At 36.1% G+C, this 16,511-nt stretch overlaps 2 protein-coding genes across 2 annotated transcripts in view; both read right to left on the bottom strand.

The window, feature by feature from the left end:
* The window catches only part of ypel2b (yippee-like 2b), a 48,164-nt gene extending 46,080 nt beyond the window's left edge, over nucleotides 1–2,084 (bottom strand). Inside the window, exon 1 of the mRNA XM_067365186.1 lies at nucleotides 1,950–2,084. The gene's annotated coding sequence lies outside the window, so the exon portion shown is untranslated. The remainder of the gene's footprint in view (nucleotides 1–1,949) is intronic.
* Nucleotides 2,085–5,228: 3,144 nt separating this feature from the next.
* On the bottom strand, nucleotides 5,229–15,603 carry gdpd1 (glycerophosphodiester phosphodiesterase domain containing 1). The gene is made up of 10 exons (XM_067365789.1): nucleotides 15,115–15,603; nucleotides 12,341–12,383; nucleotides 11,933–12,068; nucleotides 11,743–11,788; nucleotides 11,391–11,512; nucleotides 11,162–11,251; nucleotides 10,933–11,066; nucleotides 10,664–10,723; nucleotides 7,149–7,200; nucleotides 5,229–6,969 (listed from the first exon to the last, which is right to left on the bottom strand). The coding sequence occupies exons 1-10, from the start codon at nucleotides 15,248–15,250 to the stop codon at nucleotides 6,832–6,834; spliced, it is 957 nt and encodes a 318-aa protein (XP_067221890.1). The 5' UTR covers nucleotides 15,251–15,603; the 3' UTR covers nucleotides 5,229–6,831.
* Between the last annotated feature and the right edge of the window lie 908 nt (nucleotides 15,604–16,511).

The following is a 16,511-nucleotide window of genomic DNA, read 5'->3' as shown; positions in this document are numbered from 1 at the left end:
AGAGCAGCGCTGATGGGGATAACAGCAGCAACAAAAAAGAGGGGAAAATGTGTGTCCTTGTGTTGCGTCCCATCCTTCACTGGCTGTCCAGCCTCTAGCGTCTTATTTAACATGATGCATTTACTGTAATTACTTTGAGACAGGATTCCTAATCTGCATTTCTGACATGATTTTTGCAACCTCCCCCTTCCCCACAACCTTACTTTTTAAGGATATAATTTTGGAAAATGGTGTAATACGATGTTACATCATAGCAAATGATTAAACAGCCCCTGTAATTTCCTGAGTGGGTCATGAAAATTAAAATCTTCTGCTTTTTGTGATTATCTATTTCTGATGGCTTGTATTTGCATTCATAAATGCAGTTTATCATGCGAAGAGTGCCACGGTATAATACCATAGCTTAAGACCTGCAGGAAAAATACTATTGAAAAACGTAATCCCTGGAGACCGGATTGAATTTGACAGTGTTTCAGAAATTACTTGTCAGCATTCAAGCTCTCTGAATTCGATCGTGTAAGAGCGAGAGCGCTTGCTGAATATAAAACAGTAATCAATTCTTATTATTGTTTTATGCAATAACTCTATGTTTGAGTGCTGTGCTGGACTTAAACTGATGCACTGACAGCAGACAGTATGTGGGGCTGGATTTCAGCCACACTGCACTACTGGCACTGTTTCCTCCTGGCAGTCCAAGCATGCTTTCAAATTTGACCCCTGACAACAGAGCAATAAACAACATTTTTTTTTATAAAATTTAAAAATGTTGAGCCTAATACAACATACTGGAGCAAAACAACACTATACATGGAAGTAAAATGTGAGTCTTGTTGAAATGTGATAATCCACTAAAAAAAACATCAATAATGACTAGTTAGGGAGCTTACTAAGTTTTAAAACACAACCATTATAAGAAGTCCTTTACAGTAAAAAGCCCATGACACGTGCAAATGTTATTTATGGTCATGAAGTGTATTGTTATAGTGCCATGGGCCAGTTTTTATTTTTCTGAATATTAAATATTAGATAATGTTCTAACGATCAAATATTTTAATTAAATAATCTATTCTGTTTATGCTGAATATTCTATGCTGAAAATGTTTGATATAAATATCTTACATTTTTTATCTAAACCACTTATTCAGATCTATTAAATTATTAATTATTAACATTTTATGACATGTTCTAAATATGAAATATTACTTAATACTCCAGAAATATAATGTTACTGAATGTTGATCATTAATTCATAAACAAATATTCGGTAACACTTTATTTGACAGTGTCCTTGGGTGCATCTATTTATAGTAAGAACTATAAATTATGCATAATTACATCCAAACCAAACCCTAAACCTACAGTAATTACATGTAGTCAATTAATATTACTCAGTACTTTAATGTATAATTACACTTAAAAAAAAAAAGTGTAACCATTTTCTATAAAGCATGCTTTATTATGCTGAATATTCTTTTCTTTTAAAAATCTATATTTGTTTAATATAATATATTTAATAACCAGTAGGTCTATGATCAAATACTGCAATGTTTATCTCCTGGAGAACTCAGACATGACGCAGATTGGATAAAGTGCACACTAATGCTGCTATTAATGCAGAAATGTCTTAGTTTATGACTGATAGCACGCACTTGCCATTCAAACGGTTAAGGAGATCACTGTCAGAGATGATACATGTGCCACTGCTGATGCTGCAGTGATGCTGATGCTGCTGGTGGTGGATGTGATAGTGGAGGTGTTTGATAAACAAGCATCAGCAGCACCACTGCGGACCTGCAGCGCATCACATCACACCATCCAGCAGAACCATAACGCAACACCGTCATCCTGCCCTGAAGCTCTTACACAGATAACTGACAGTATTAGCTGGCATTTACATAAAGTACAGGAGTATATCATTTTGACTACTTGTTAAAATAACTCGCATTTACCTTTGAAAAGAAGAAAACGGGGTTGCGAGATGGTGGCACGCGCTCCTCTTCCGTTTAAGTGCAGCAGGGTTCACAGCAAACTTTGCGTGCGTATTCCTGTCACGACAAATCCCTTCTCCCGCTTCGCTCGAGGTCAGTGTGGACGTGGTGCACGTAAACTAAGTTTTGTATGGGCACGATCACACTGTACATCACCTACAGGGCAAATGACAACTCTTTGCACCAATCATTGAGACGCAGATGCATAGCAACACTACGCCGATTGGTCCGAACATGAAAAAACAACCAGTCATAACTTGGGCTGGTATCTACCTGCAGCTCCGAGAGTTTAGGCAGAACTTAACGCTGATTTGTTCGATCAGTCACCAGCAGGCTGCATGATTTACTTGGAAGTTAAAGGTACAAGATACTTCACTGTATTCATTCAAAACTTTGTAAACAACATCTTGAAGTAAAATAAACTCATTAGGAAAAGCATGTATGATTTAAGACGAGTAGTAAAATTTACTGTTGTAGGCGTTTTGATGTTACATAGGCCTCGTTTTTTGTATTTTGATACTTCGTAGTACGTGAAATATTTACATGCAGTGCTTATTTTTCAAACCTTGTGCATTGGTTAGACTAGAGAGCAAGGTTTATTTATCATAGAGCGCCCTCTTCTGGTCAAAACGCCCTCTTCTAGTTCCCAGTTTGAAGGGTTAGTTCACCCAAAAATGAAAATTCTGTCATTTATTACTTACCCTCCTGCCGTTCCACACCCGTAAGAGCTTTGTTAATCTTCGGAACACAAATTAAGATATTTTAGTTGAAATCCGATGGCTCAGTGAGGCCTCCATAGGGAGCAATGACACTTCCTCTCTCAAGATCCATAAAGGTACTAAAAACATATTTAAATCGGTTCATGTGAGTACAGTGGTTCAATATTAATATTATAAAGCGACGAGAATATTTTTGGTGCGCCAAAAAAACAAAATAACGACTTATTTAGTGATGACCGATTTCAAAACACTGCTTCAGGAAGATTCGGAGCACAAATGAATCAGTGTATCGAATCATGATTCAGATCGCGCGTCAAACTGCCAACGGCTGAAATCACGTGACTTTGGCGCTCCGAACAGCAGATTCGACACACTGATTCATTTGTGCTCAAAATCTTCATGAATTATTTTGTTTTTTTTGGCACTCCAAAGATATTATCGTCGCTTTATAATATTAATATTGAACCACTGTACTCACATGAACCGATTTAAATATGTTTTTAGTAACTTTATGGATCTTTTTTTTTTTTTTAATGGTTTTATTTTCTTTTATAATCCATGAAAAAAAATACATATACACATAACATTACAACCTTCATTTTTCTTATACAAAAACAAAAAAAAAAGGGAGAGGAAAAAAAAAAAAAAAAAAAGCGCAACAGATGACATTACAATTAGTTTGCAGTAAGAGAAGGTAAATGTTCCAGAAAGGAGCCCCAGATTTTTTCAAAAGTCCTCGGAGATTTCTTAACATTGAAAAGGATTTTCTCCGGGGTGCAGTATGAAAGAAGTTCATTGATCCGTTGTTGTCTGGATGGGGAATGAATCGACTTCCAGTTCACTAATATATATTTTTTTCCTGCAGTTCCTGCTAACAGTGAAAAATACTTTTTATGTTGAGAAGAGCCTAATAAATCAATATTCCCTAATATCCAAATTCTAGGATCTTTACTAATTGGGATATCTATAATCTTTGAAGTGGTATAAATTATATATTCCCAAAAGTCATTCAGTACAGGACAATTCCAAAGCATATGAAGTAAATTGCCTTCAGATGTTTTACACCTTTGACATTTTGAAGATATACCGGTATTTAACATACAAAGTTTTTGAGGAGTATAATATGTTCGATGTAAAATATTGAATTGAATTTGTCTATGTTTGGTGGATATTAAAATAGTCTGCATACTTTCCATAATATGCTCCCATTCTTCCAGGTCATATTTACAGTTAAGATCTACTTCCCATCTCTGCTTCAAGCTTACATTGTCAAAAGGCTTAAAGTTATTTGTTATTGTGCTGTACCCTACAGAAAAAAATGCCTCTTGGAGAGGACACCATTTTATTAAACATAACATTTTCAAATGGTGATAGTGTAGGAATCTTAGGAAAAGTCTGGGGGGTAATCTCTTTGATCCAATGTCTGACTTGCAAATATTTAAAGAAGCTGTGTTTTGGTATTTTGTATTTCTTGGATAGTAATTCAAAGCTCATTAAAGAATCATTGTCATACATGTCCTCCAATGTCTTTATACAACTTTATGGATCTTGAGAGAGGAAGTGTCATTGCTCCCTATGGAGGCCTCACGGAGCCATCGGATTTCAACTAAAATATCTTAATTTGCGTTCCGAAGATTAACAAAGGTCTTACGGGTGTGGAACGGCATGAGGGTGAGTAATAAATGACAGAATTTTCATTTTTGGGTGAACTAACCCTTTAATTATTCACCCTCATGTCGTTCCACATATGTAAGACCTTTGTTCATCTTCGGAACACAAATTTAGATATTTTTGATGAAATCTGATGGCTCAGTGAGGCCTCTATTACCAGCAAGATAATTAACACTTTCAGATGTCCAAAAAGGTACTAAAAACATATTTAAAACAGTTCATGTGACTACAGTGATTCAACCTTAATGTTATGAAGTGACGAGAATACTTTTTGTGCGCCAAAATTACGACTTTATTCAACAATATCTAGTGATGGGCGATTTCGGAACACTGCTTTCATGAAGCTTCAAAGCTTTACTAATCTTTTGTGTCGAATGAGTGGTTCAGAGCAAACTGTCAAAGTCCCTTGAAATATTGAAATTTCAAAACACTTATGACCTAACAAAGCCTTGTTTACATGACTTTGGCGCTCCGAACCACTGAATCGAAACAAAAGATTCATAAAGCTTTGAGACAGTGTTTTGAAATTGGCCATCGGAATAATTAGTTATTTAAATTTTTTGGTGCACAAAAAGTATTCTCGTCTCTTTATAATATTAGGTTGAACCACTGTACTCATATGAACTGCTTTAAATAGGTTTTTAGTACTTTTCTGGGCATTGAAACAGGAAATTAATTTGCTGGCAATGCAGGCCTTACTGAGCAATCGGATTTCATCAAAAATATCTTAATTTGTGTTCCAAAGATGAACAAAGGTCTGACAGGTGTGGAACGACATGAGGGTGAGTAATAAATTATATTATTTTCATTTTTGAATGAGCTAACCCCTTAATAAACACCCCCAAAATGTACTGCGTTACAAGAGTTGTATTGGGGTCTTTAATTTTTTTTTTTAAAGCACATAATAACACCAAGGCAAGATATAATATGTTTAAATTCATTTATAAAATATATATAATGGCAATATATTCACAAATCCAAAACAGAACTGTGCTGCTGAAACCAAATAGGCTCTATTACTAATCTCTGAATTCATCTTTGTGCTATCACTTAAAATTTACAAGAACATTGACAATGAACATTGGCTTGGACAAAATCTGAACCAGAAAACTAAACAAGTCTAAGAACTACTATATTCATATATATACTTCACAAAGGGCTGGGGAATATTTGAACTCCACAAATTCTTCATAAATCATCAGATTATCTTCTTTCAGGAGTGAGTTACTGTCATGTCAATTTTGAATGCATCCTGCATTTCATTTTTCTTAAAAGTGTGAGACAAAATGTTTCCCTTTCATTGCACAAAACTAAAACCACCAACATTTTAAAGTAAAAATCTTTTCCTGTCCCAGCAAAAGCAGATTCAAGTCACATGACCACACACAACACATGTCTATGATCCAGTTACACTCCAACACAACCTCTTTCATCAGTGTAAAACATACACAACCAGTCAAAAGCTTGGACACACTTGACTGACATTGTTTCTTGTGATCACAAAACCTTTTGGTGTAAAGCTTGAATACTGGAAATTGATTTTAAAGACAATTATAGAGTATGATTTTTCTCCTAATTGTACTTATATATATTGTATTACATATAAATGAGTCTGAAGCAGAACCAGACTATGTAGCATCTTAAATATGAGTTTTGACTTAGTTTTGATTACTTTAATATTGTAAACATGCTGAAATAGTAATAATGAAGATTGAATTGGTGTCAAAGCGTCTGACTGGTCATATATTAATTAAACGAAACACTTAACACTTCAAGCAATACTGAGGCATATTTTACGCCACAACATATCTTGAAATTGACAATCTCTTATTGTCAAAAGAAACAAGTTTATAAAAACAAAATATATACACGTCAATCATACCACATAGTACTTAGGTAAACATTAAAATACCTTCTGGTTATTGGTCTCTCAGCAATCCCACAATACACTCTTAAAATAGTGTTTATTTTCAGTGCCTTGGAAAAACTTCAGTAGCTTCGGTACTGTCATTTAGATAATGAACTCTTTAGTGAGTTCAGTGTTATTGCAGAAAGTGATTCAACAGAAAGTACCAGTGGGATACATCCTCACACTGTGATGAAACAATCAGATGTCAGTCAATAATACAATGAAAGTGCCAGTAGAGTAAATTTCACAGAAATGTCATGACTATCATGACATCACCCCAATATGATTGATAATTCAGCATAGTCTCTTTGCTTTTATGGACAATGTGTATTGCTATGAAGTTAAAGCTACAGAATGATTCCATGACATCCAGTTTGCTTTAAAACAGCTCTGATGCTGAATTGCTGATGAATGCAGAACTGATAGCTGCCACTTCTAAACTCATTTGACATAAACATCAAAGAATGTTGGGTAATTAAAAGGCTCATTCAGAGGCCAAAAATCAGCAGAAAAGCATATTGATTGTTTACTTTGGCCTGAAGTCTTATTTAAGGGTGGCAATGTAGTTGTTTTTCTCCATGAACTCCTTTAGCTTGGTGGGATAGTCTGTCATAATCCCTGTAGCCCCAAGGTCAAAGGCACGTTTAAAGTCCTCCTCGTCGTTCAACACCCAGATATACACCTGTGGTTGGAAAGGAAAAAGCAAAGACCAGTGGAAAAGTCTCATGATGACGTTCCAGACAACAGCGAAATTCCATTCAAAGCTCCTGCCATCTGCTCATGCACATCATAGCACTCAAAACAATTCTTACCCATAAAGCACATGTGGTGTATGACCTAAATTTGAAGATTAGTACTCACTTGTATTCCTCTGCCTGTCAGATGATCGAATAGAGCTTTTCTCATGAGGAGCCTAAAAATACATCCACATTATCATTAAAATAAGCATGAGAATAAGATGGGCGTAGCTTGAGCATTATATTAAGCTTGTAAGTAATATTATGACTGAGGCCAGCATGGGCAAAAACACTAAAGCAGGGGGGTATTCCAGAAAGCAAGGTTAACTTCTCGGTTGATTAACCCAAACCTTGCGTACTCGAGGTATGCAGGTTTCAAAACCGCGGCCTGAGGTAAGTTCAGACAACCCTCAGTATGAAACTCAAAGACATCTCTCAACCCAGCACTGAATCCAGGGCTGTGTCCAAAATTGGGCACTATTTGAGGGGAAAGCCATTTGCAGTGGTGTCCGAAACCGTAGTGGACTTATAGAGTGCACTCATTCAATACCATAATGCACCACAATAATGAGTGTACAACTGATGCATGCTCAATGGATAGAGAATACCCATAATGCACTGTGAGAGTCGTGCGTCTGACCAGAAGGTGGCGCCCGCCGCTGAATCATCCATCCATTTTCCAAACCGATGGTCCAGCGTAATATCATTCAGGTATAATTTTTTTTTTAAATTGATTATTAAATAGTTTAATTAAGGTTTATAGATAGTTTCCATGACAGAGTTCAAGATAAATCTTTTCATTACTACTGGAGCTGCCAGTTTGCAGAGTCTCAAATATCCAAACAAATGTCCAAATTCACTTGTTTTCATTCACTCCTTCAAGTGGACTATATTAGTGGAGTAATGTAGGGAATGGTATATAGGGGGCGATTTCAAACACAGCACTGGAGTCACCATGGAAAGGGACGCTAAAGGCTGCGTTCCACTCCAATTTTAAACACGCAATCGCAAACTTCCCTAAGCACTTACCCTCGGGGTTCAGACAAGGGAAGTTTATATGGACAGACCCTCGTCCCCTCGATTTTGACAGAGGGAGCAAGTCTATTCTGATGTACACTTCAAGCAGCTCTATATCCCACAATTCAACTTGATCGTGACGTCACAGCAGATCGCGCTTGACTGAAGTGTATGATATATTAATTATTTTGAGAATTAATCGCATAAACGTGTATAATATATTAATTATGGTGAGATTTAAAGGGCACCTATTATGCAAAATTCACTTTTACATGGTGTTTGACCATAAATGTGTGTTGGCAGTGTGTGAGCAAAACCACCCTAGAATGAGAAAAATCCACCCAGTGGTTTTTTTACAATCTCAATAATTCATAAGCACTGTCTCAGAACGCCCTGTTCTAAGATTGCTCTCAGTGTGACGTAGAATTGCGCTAAGCCCCACCCACATGGTTTGATTGACAATCTGGTTTTGGCATAAACCCCACCGTCGGTGATCTGTCAACCATCCGCCATTCAACGACAGCCAGTAATGTCTCCTAAGAAACATAAGTATTCTGTTGTGGGATGTAATAATGAACATAGTAGTTTTCACTTACTTCCAACATCAGAGCCACTGAAAACGCAGTGGATGGATTTTATTTACGAAGGAAAGACGCCACTCAAAATTCCAAAATACGTTTGTTTGCGCAAATAATTTTTTGACTGACTGTTTTGAGAACGAGGGTCAATTCAAAGCAGGTCTTGCTTCAAAGTTAATCCTCAAGTGTGGATCGTTGCCTACTGTTCGCGATCCAACGTCACCTCCAGAAGAAGTAAGTGTATTTAATGTTTTTTGAGCAAATAGTCATTTCAGTCGATGTCAGCCAATTCAATAACAAATGTGTCTAAAGTTGTTGTCGTCGTCGTAGAATGTCTGTGTATATAATTTTAACCTTGTTTGTATAGTGTGTATCTAACGTACTTAGCAAACGTTATCACAGTATTTGTCTGTAGTTTCAAAAAATTGCGCGAACGTTATCACAGTGTGTGTGTGTGTGCTGCACATCCATAATTACAAAGGGGACGCGATTAAAACTATAAGTACATAAATGTATCAAATAACCATTCAGAGACGTCTTGCTCCATTCTCAATTGTGTTTCTTCTGCCGGAGTCTCTTCATCATCTGGGTCTGATTCCGGTTCAAACATGTACGGCTGAATGCCATACAAAACAGCGGGTCTCTCATTCTCAGCCATTCTGCTTCTACCGACTGTTTATTGCCATAGGTATGCAAGTTACGCCCTCATCCAAAGGCAGGGCGGGGATATGCAGCTCATTTATATTTAAGGTGGTACACACCAAAACAGCTCTTTTTAAAACGAGCCCCAAAAATGACATTTTCAAATGGTTATAATAAATTAACTGTGGGGTATTTTGTGCTGAAACTACACAAATACATTCTGGGGACACCCAAGACCAATATTACATCTTGTGAAAAGGGGCATAATAGGTGCCCTTTAAATCGCATAGGCTAATACTTGTAGCTACATATTGCTCAAAGTCAAAGTTTATACTATTGATATTTTGTTTAATTTGTGTAATTTTATTTTTCTCCAACAGCTCATATACCTATAAGATTTTATATATTTTCTCCAACAACTTATAAGCATATAGAATGGTGCATAAAACAAATTCATGAGTACAAAAGGGGCTTAAATAATAAATCAGCTCCAGTGAAGGGCTTAGCGCATTTCATTTAAACCTTATGCATGACTTCCGCCAGTAGTGGGCACTCGTGCAACGTAAGCAATGACGCACATTAGAGTCCACTAGACAGAGAGAAGTTAGAGAGTGAAGGGCATAAAGATTAGGATTGGAACGCAGCCCAAGAAGAAGCAAGCCATACTACTACTACTTTCTTCTCCTTTGTTTTTTTTTTTTAATGGGAATTTACATTCTTAGTGCATACTGTCACATACAGGGCAACTGTGCAGTTTTTTAAAATCTTATCTTTTAATCTTTATTCTGTTTTTTATTACTATGAACAAGAAAAATATGGTTTGTTTGATGCCAATTATGAATTTTAAAAAGTGTCTGTGCTTGCAAAGATAATATGGCTGTATACGTTTATTTTTTGTTTAGCCATTTCTTGTATGGTGAGATGTATCACATATGTATTTTTATTACAAATACATTATATAGAAAAAATCCTGTTGTAAAAAAATTCTTTTAAATGCAGAGCCACGATGTGTAAGATAAGAATTCAATAAAACAGAATAAAATAAATATTTCTTTGTTACAATATAGAGCTTTATAATATATACATATATATATTATTGTGCAAAATCTGTCACGCCCACTGGAGCCTCATCAATAGGGCAAGCATGAGCTAAATACCTCTGAAGTAAACTAACCTCCAGAGCAGGTTATGTTCAGACAATAAGTTGCAATGGCTATTTACATACCCTGAAAGTTACCTAAGGTTTTGGAACCGAAAGTTGAGATTATCCACTTAGTTAAGTCGCATAGCCTGCTATCTGGAATACCCCCAGTCAGTTAACTACTTATAACAAACACATAAACCATGTTCAGTAAATATTTAGGTAAAAAGTTCATTAAGGCCAGAGTGTACATAAACTCACGTGTCTGCCAACCATGTTATAAAACGCTGACTCCATGTCTGACGCTCAGGACCTTTGAGTCTACAGGAGACAAAATATTTATCACTTTTTCAAATTTCCAACAAAATCTTTAGAGAAAATGTCTAGCAAAGCACTAGTTCTATGAGCATCCAAAGTTCAAATTAAAAGAGCCTACTGAGGCCAAATCTATTTTTTTTTTTTTAATCCTGGAAGAAAAATAATGATTGGAGCATGTATGTGCGCATGACTAAAATGTATATGTTCCTCACTTGGAAACAATTGAAGGCATTGGAATCTCCAAGAATTGTTCCTTGAGCGGGACGAAGGGCAGGAGGCCTGTGTAGAAAAGGCCCACTAACAGTAGCACTCTGGGCAAACTGAACAAAACTGGGATTTGTGGATTCTACAAAACAAACAGGTAAACTTTAGACATTGACATTTTGCATTCGCTGAACAATTTTAGTAAACTACGCTGTTTACTAAAAGCCAATGTTTCACCTCTTTATAACATTTCTTAACGATTTCATTGCTGGAGTTTCCCCAGACGGTCAAATCCTCCCTGTTGTATTGGATGACCAGCTCGGACACCTGACGGAAAAAAAGGTGAAACTATTTTGCTTCTACACACTTGTCTCACCAACCTGATTAATTTTAGTGGTGACAAACAGCTGCACAGACAGAGGATTCAAGGAAATGAAATATGAGCAGGACAGCAGGGTCCACACACCTTCTTGATGAGGGTGTCATTGTTAGCCTTGATATCGATGTTTACAGGGGTGGTTGGGAAAGCTTCAAACACGTCTCTCAGCAGAGGGATACGTTTGTCATCTCCTCCTTCACAGAAGCACTCTGAAATACATCAGGAGTAATGTAATAGTTGGACATACATGTCTTAGTTACCATTAAATGTATACAAAATATATTTGAACCAAGTTTACAGTAGCTTGTTTCAATGTATAACGTTTCAGATTTTTTTTTCCCCCACTACAGGCTTTTAGTGACACTTCAGGCACATTGGGAATCTGCTTGATTATACCTTAAATCAAATTTGTTGAACATTACCTGGACTGAACACTCACCTCGTTTGAAAGTCACCCCAAGCTTACAAAGGTAAGGTGGAAGTTCCTAAGAAGACAAACACACATAAACACTTTTACATCACCGCCCATATTTATATATTGACATTTAACGTCTGCAACAAATTAGTCAAGACTTGAAACATTTGGACTGCGAGTGTGAATTCAGGATGTTTGAAGTTTCTCCACTCACAGCGTAAGCCACATCAGAGATGTATGCGTTAATGCCAGTCGACCTCTTCAGGTTTGAATCATGCAATACCACCACCTGCTCATCTTTGGTCAAATGACAGTCCAGCTCCAACATGTCTGTGCCCAGTTTTACAGCACTGAGGAAGTAGAAAACATATAACAGATGAGTTAAAGAAGCATTTGTTTATAAATTAACATCCAGATCGCTGTAGAATATGTTTGTACAATTTAGTCATCAACTGATAAGGCCACTTAAAGGAAGGATAAAACCTATTCAGAAAAGAGGAAAAAACACTCCAGATTCTACAAGATCAAGTATATGAAGTTAACCTAGCATGCTAGACTTTAGTACAGTTACACTTATCAATGCAAATCCAGGCAATTAACAGCAGCCCATTGATAAACTCACTGCTTGAAGGCTGCCATTGTGTTCTCCAAGTTCTCTCCAGCCCCTGAAGATGAAGAAAAACAATAAGTATCAGGACATAATGTATTTTGTAGAAGCAGTGCTTCGTGTTTACTCACAATATTGCTTCTGGTAGTAAAATAATGACTTTGGGTGATGTTTATATTGAGACTATATGTAGTTTCTACAGTATTTCAGCATTCAAAGTCCACACTCCAGGGCCTAATCAATAAAGACCAGTATCAAGTCAATGATGAACCCTCTGAACCAACACTGGCCCAACATGAAGGTAAAGTATTATGAAATTTGTCTTATAGGGCTCCAAGTCTTGTTTATTAATGGTAGCCCCATGTCATTTCAACAAATTATGGAAAAATATAAACTTCTTAAGTCAGAATCTTTCATGTTTTTTCTTATTCAAAGAAGCACAACATTAAAGGATAGTCTTCAAACATCTGCAGTTGAGAAATAATTTTTTTAAACATCCGGGATTATTTTTAAAAATTTATATGTGATTGAACTGGCAAAGATGCATAAAGGATTCTGAAATTATGGGAAGGGGAGTTAAAACAATATGAGTCTGTAATCGTACGAAAGCAATTCAGCTGAGGATTACATATCCCTAATCATAGACATGCTTTTAACAATTCCTTTTCCCCTTTTTGTCTTAAATGCACAATTATTGGAATAACATACTTTGTGAAATGCAAAAGAGGTATTAACCTGGAACTGGACCCCTTGACACTTGTTCCTGGATCAACATATTTTACAACATTCCTGTCTGGAAATGTAGTCCTAAACCTATTCCTACCCCTAACCTAACCCTATACCATAACTTAACCCTAAAATCAGAGGGAAATGATAGGTGAATAACACTGATGTAAATACACCTAACCCTGGTTGTATGCCTGAACTTGACATAAACCGTAAACTTTTCCTTCAAATCTGATTGGTTGATTGGAATGCTGTTCAACAAAATCTGATTGGTTGATTGATTGCAGATATTGTACTTTGTGAAAACATGTTCATCTACTGGGCATACCTAGCGATAATTTAACTTCTGTGGATAATAGAAGACTTTTCAATATTATGACTCAGAGAAAACATACTTTTGCAGTGGATCATCGATAAACCCCCTCTGTGAAAGGATGGCTAAAAAGGATTAGTTCACCCAAAAATGAAAATAATGTCAATAATTACTCACCCTCAAGTCGTTCTACACCCGTAAGACCTTTTTTCATCTTCGTAACACAAATTAAGATATTTTTGTTGAAATCCAATGGTTCAGTGAGGCCTGCATTGCCAGCGATGACATTTCCTCTCTGAAGATCCATAAATGTACTAAAAACATATTTAAATCAGTTCATGTGGTTCAATATTAATATTATAAAGCTACGAGAATATTTTTTGTGTGCCAAAAAAAAACATGGAGCTTTGCGAATCGAATCAGTGACTCTGAGTGCCAAAGTCATGTGATTTCAGTAGTTTAGCCATTTGATAGGAGATCTGAATCACTGATTCGATTCGTAAAGCTCTGAAGCAGTGTTTTGAAATTGGCCCATCACTATACTGTTGAGTAAAGTCGTTATTTTGTTTTTGGCGCACAAAAAGTATTCTCGTCGCTTTATAATATTAAGGTAGAACTACTGAACTCGCATGAAATGTTTTTTAAATATGTTTTTAGTACATTAATGGATCTTGAGAGAGGAAATGTCATTGCTGTGAATGCAGGCCTCGCTGAGCCATCAGATTTCATCAAACATTTACATTTAGTCATTTAGCAGACGCTTTTATCCAAAGCGACTTACAAATGAGAACAGTCAATCAAATCAACATGAGAACAACAGTACAGTATGTAAGTGCTGTGTGAAGTCACAGTTATGACAGTAAAGTGCTCGCAAGAATTATTATTATTATTTTTTTAATTAATACACAAATAGATGGAATGAAAATAGAAATCAAGGTAAGTGCAGCTATTACTGGGTCAAGTGCTGACGAAAAAGATACGTCTTTAGCATTTTTTTGAAAGTGGCTAAAGATTCAGCTGCTCGGATAGAGCGTGGCAGGTCATTCCACCAGCCAGGAACAGACCCGGAGAAGGTTCGTGAGAGTGATTTTGTGCCCCTTTGTGATGGCACCACAAGCCACCGTTCACTTGCAGTCAAAAATGTCTTAATTTGTGTTCTGAAAATTAACAAAGGTCTTACGAGTGTGGAACGACATGAGTAATAAATATATTATTTTCATTTTTGGGTGAACTAACCCTTTAAATGGAACTCATATCACTGGAATACCTCACAAGTGTAATCCACTCTTTTTTCACAAAAAATTAGAGACATTGGTAAATTAATTGGACCCCAAGTCACAAACATTATGTTTGGATTTCACAAATGAGTACTTTGTATATCCATCATGTGAGCTAATATGTTGAAATTGAAGTTTCTACTTTCTAAGATGGATGCTTCCTTTTTTACTATTATTGTCAATTTTTTCCCCTCAACGAATTGGTTTTGTTTTTGAATTCTAATTTGTGAAAAAATGTCTTAATAATAGGCTTTTCATTATATAAAAAAACAAAAATGTTTGAAATGCATGACTTCTATAGTCAGCAATCTTATGAATGTAACCCTAAGGTTCATTCATTGACTGTGACTCAAAACCTAGTACGCTTCCTACATAGTCAGCATTTTCAGATCACTGGGTTTTGACTTGACTGGATAAACAATGAAAGCTGTATATTTGATATATACATATAAAAGCAGTGTTTGTCCACTCACCGCCGCGGTGTGAGATGTGTCTGCTCCGGAAGGCTTCTCTCTTTCGCCGGTGCAGCAGTGACGGACACTTCAGCAGTAATGTCGAGGTTAGCACATATCCGGTAACCGTGGATAAAACATAAACCGCGACGCTCATTTTTACCTTAAGCAAGTGAGTCCTGTAAAGCAACTTATATGACTACAAATTCATTGAAAAGTGACGTAAAACGCGACAGTAGCCTCAGGAGTCAACACACACCGGTCGGTTTCATCCAGCACCTCTGGCCAGCCGCCGCTGCCACTATCAGCGATCAGAAGAAAGCCGAAAGCAGCTCTGAGGCAGAACATATAGTATCAGTCAGATTAGATCCTGCTTTAGTTGCACCGTCATGCATTGCTTTGTAAACCCACCCATGGTCTTGCAGTCCAATGTTTCTTGACAGGCCATCCCCCTGCGCAGTTTAAATAATGCTTGGGTCAATAATAATACTACAGTCGAAGGAACGCGCATGCGCACTACGAGCATCTGATGACGCGAGTGAACGCAAGAGGATACTAAATAAAGTCTTTCGGATCCATGTTTTGGAAAGATTTAAGCTCAATATTTCCTAATTTTGTGGACAAGAAAAAAACTATTTTGCATCTGTGTTTTAAGATTAATTTGGAAAGATTTAGAATTCTATATGAATAGAAAACTTGATTGTATGATAGAAATTTGTGTATTTCATGTACTTTTTTATACAGAGAATGAAAACTTGAAGTGTAAAGAACTACATATTATACATTTGTTTATTTTATTAGGAAAATACCATATACATAAGAAGAAGAAGGCTCAATGTAAACCAAGTTTTCCACATATTATAAATGACTTTAAATTATATGTAAATCTTTTGGAACAAACAAAAAAGCACTGAAAATATGTAATGCTCTGAAAGCACTGAAATTTATGTAATATTTCCTTCTTTTTTTCTTTTTTCTCCTTTTTTTCCCTGGCAGCTAATGGTATGATACTGTGAATATGTAATACCTCTTGTTCTTGTGGCACTGAATAAAAAAAAAAAAGATTCGGATCAGATGCATTCAATTGAAAAGTTTTATTAATTAAAACATTCAGTGAAAGAAGGTGATTAAGATTCAATGTTGATCGAGAGGTCAAATAAAATGTTTAATTTTAATTCTTAATGTCTGTTGGTTATAAAAAACTATTATGCGTGATGTTTTCTAATAACAAATATAAAAATTAAATAAATGTAGCCTAAAGAAAACATTAAAAAAGAATTTATAGCTATACACACATCGTTTATCAAGCACAAACAGAAAACAAAACATGGGATTAATGTCTATAATGCTTTAAAAACGAAACAAATAAATTGGACACCAAAGTAGCATTGAAAGTTCGTATAATGACCAGGCAATAG

This window comes from Chanodichthys erythropterus, chromosome 17, assembly GCF_024489055.1.
Source record: "Chanodichthys erythropterus isolate Z2021 chromosome 17, ASM2448905v1, whole genome shotgun sequence".
Lineage (NCBI taxonomy): Eukaryota > Metazoa > Chordata > Actinopteri > Cypriniformes > Xenocyprididae > Chanodichthys > Chanodichthys erythropterus.
The sequence above is the reverse complement of the archived record's forward strand: the minus strand, read 5'-3'. Positions and strand labels throughout refer to the sequence as shown.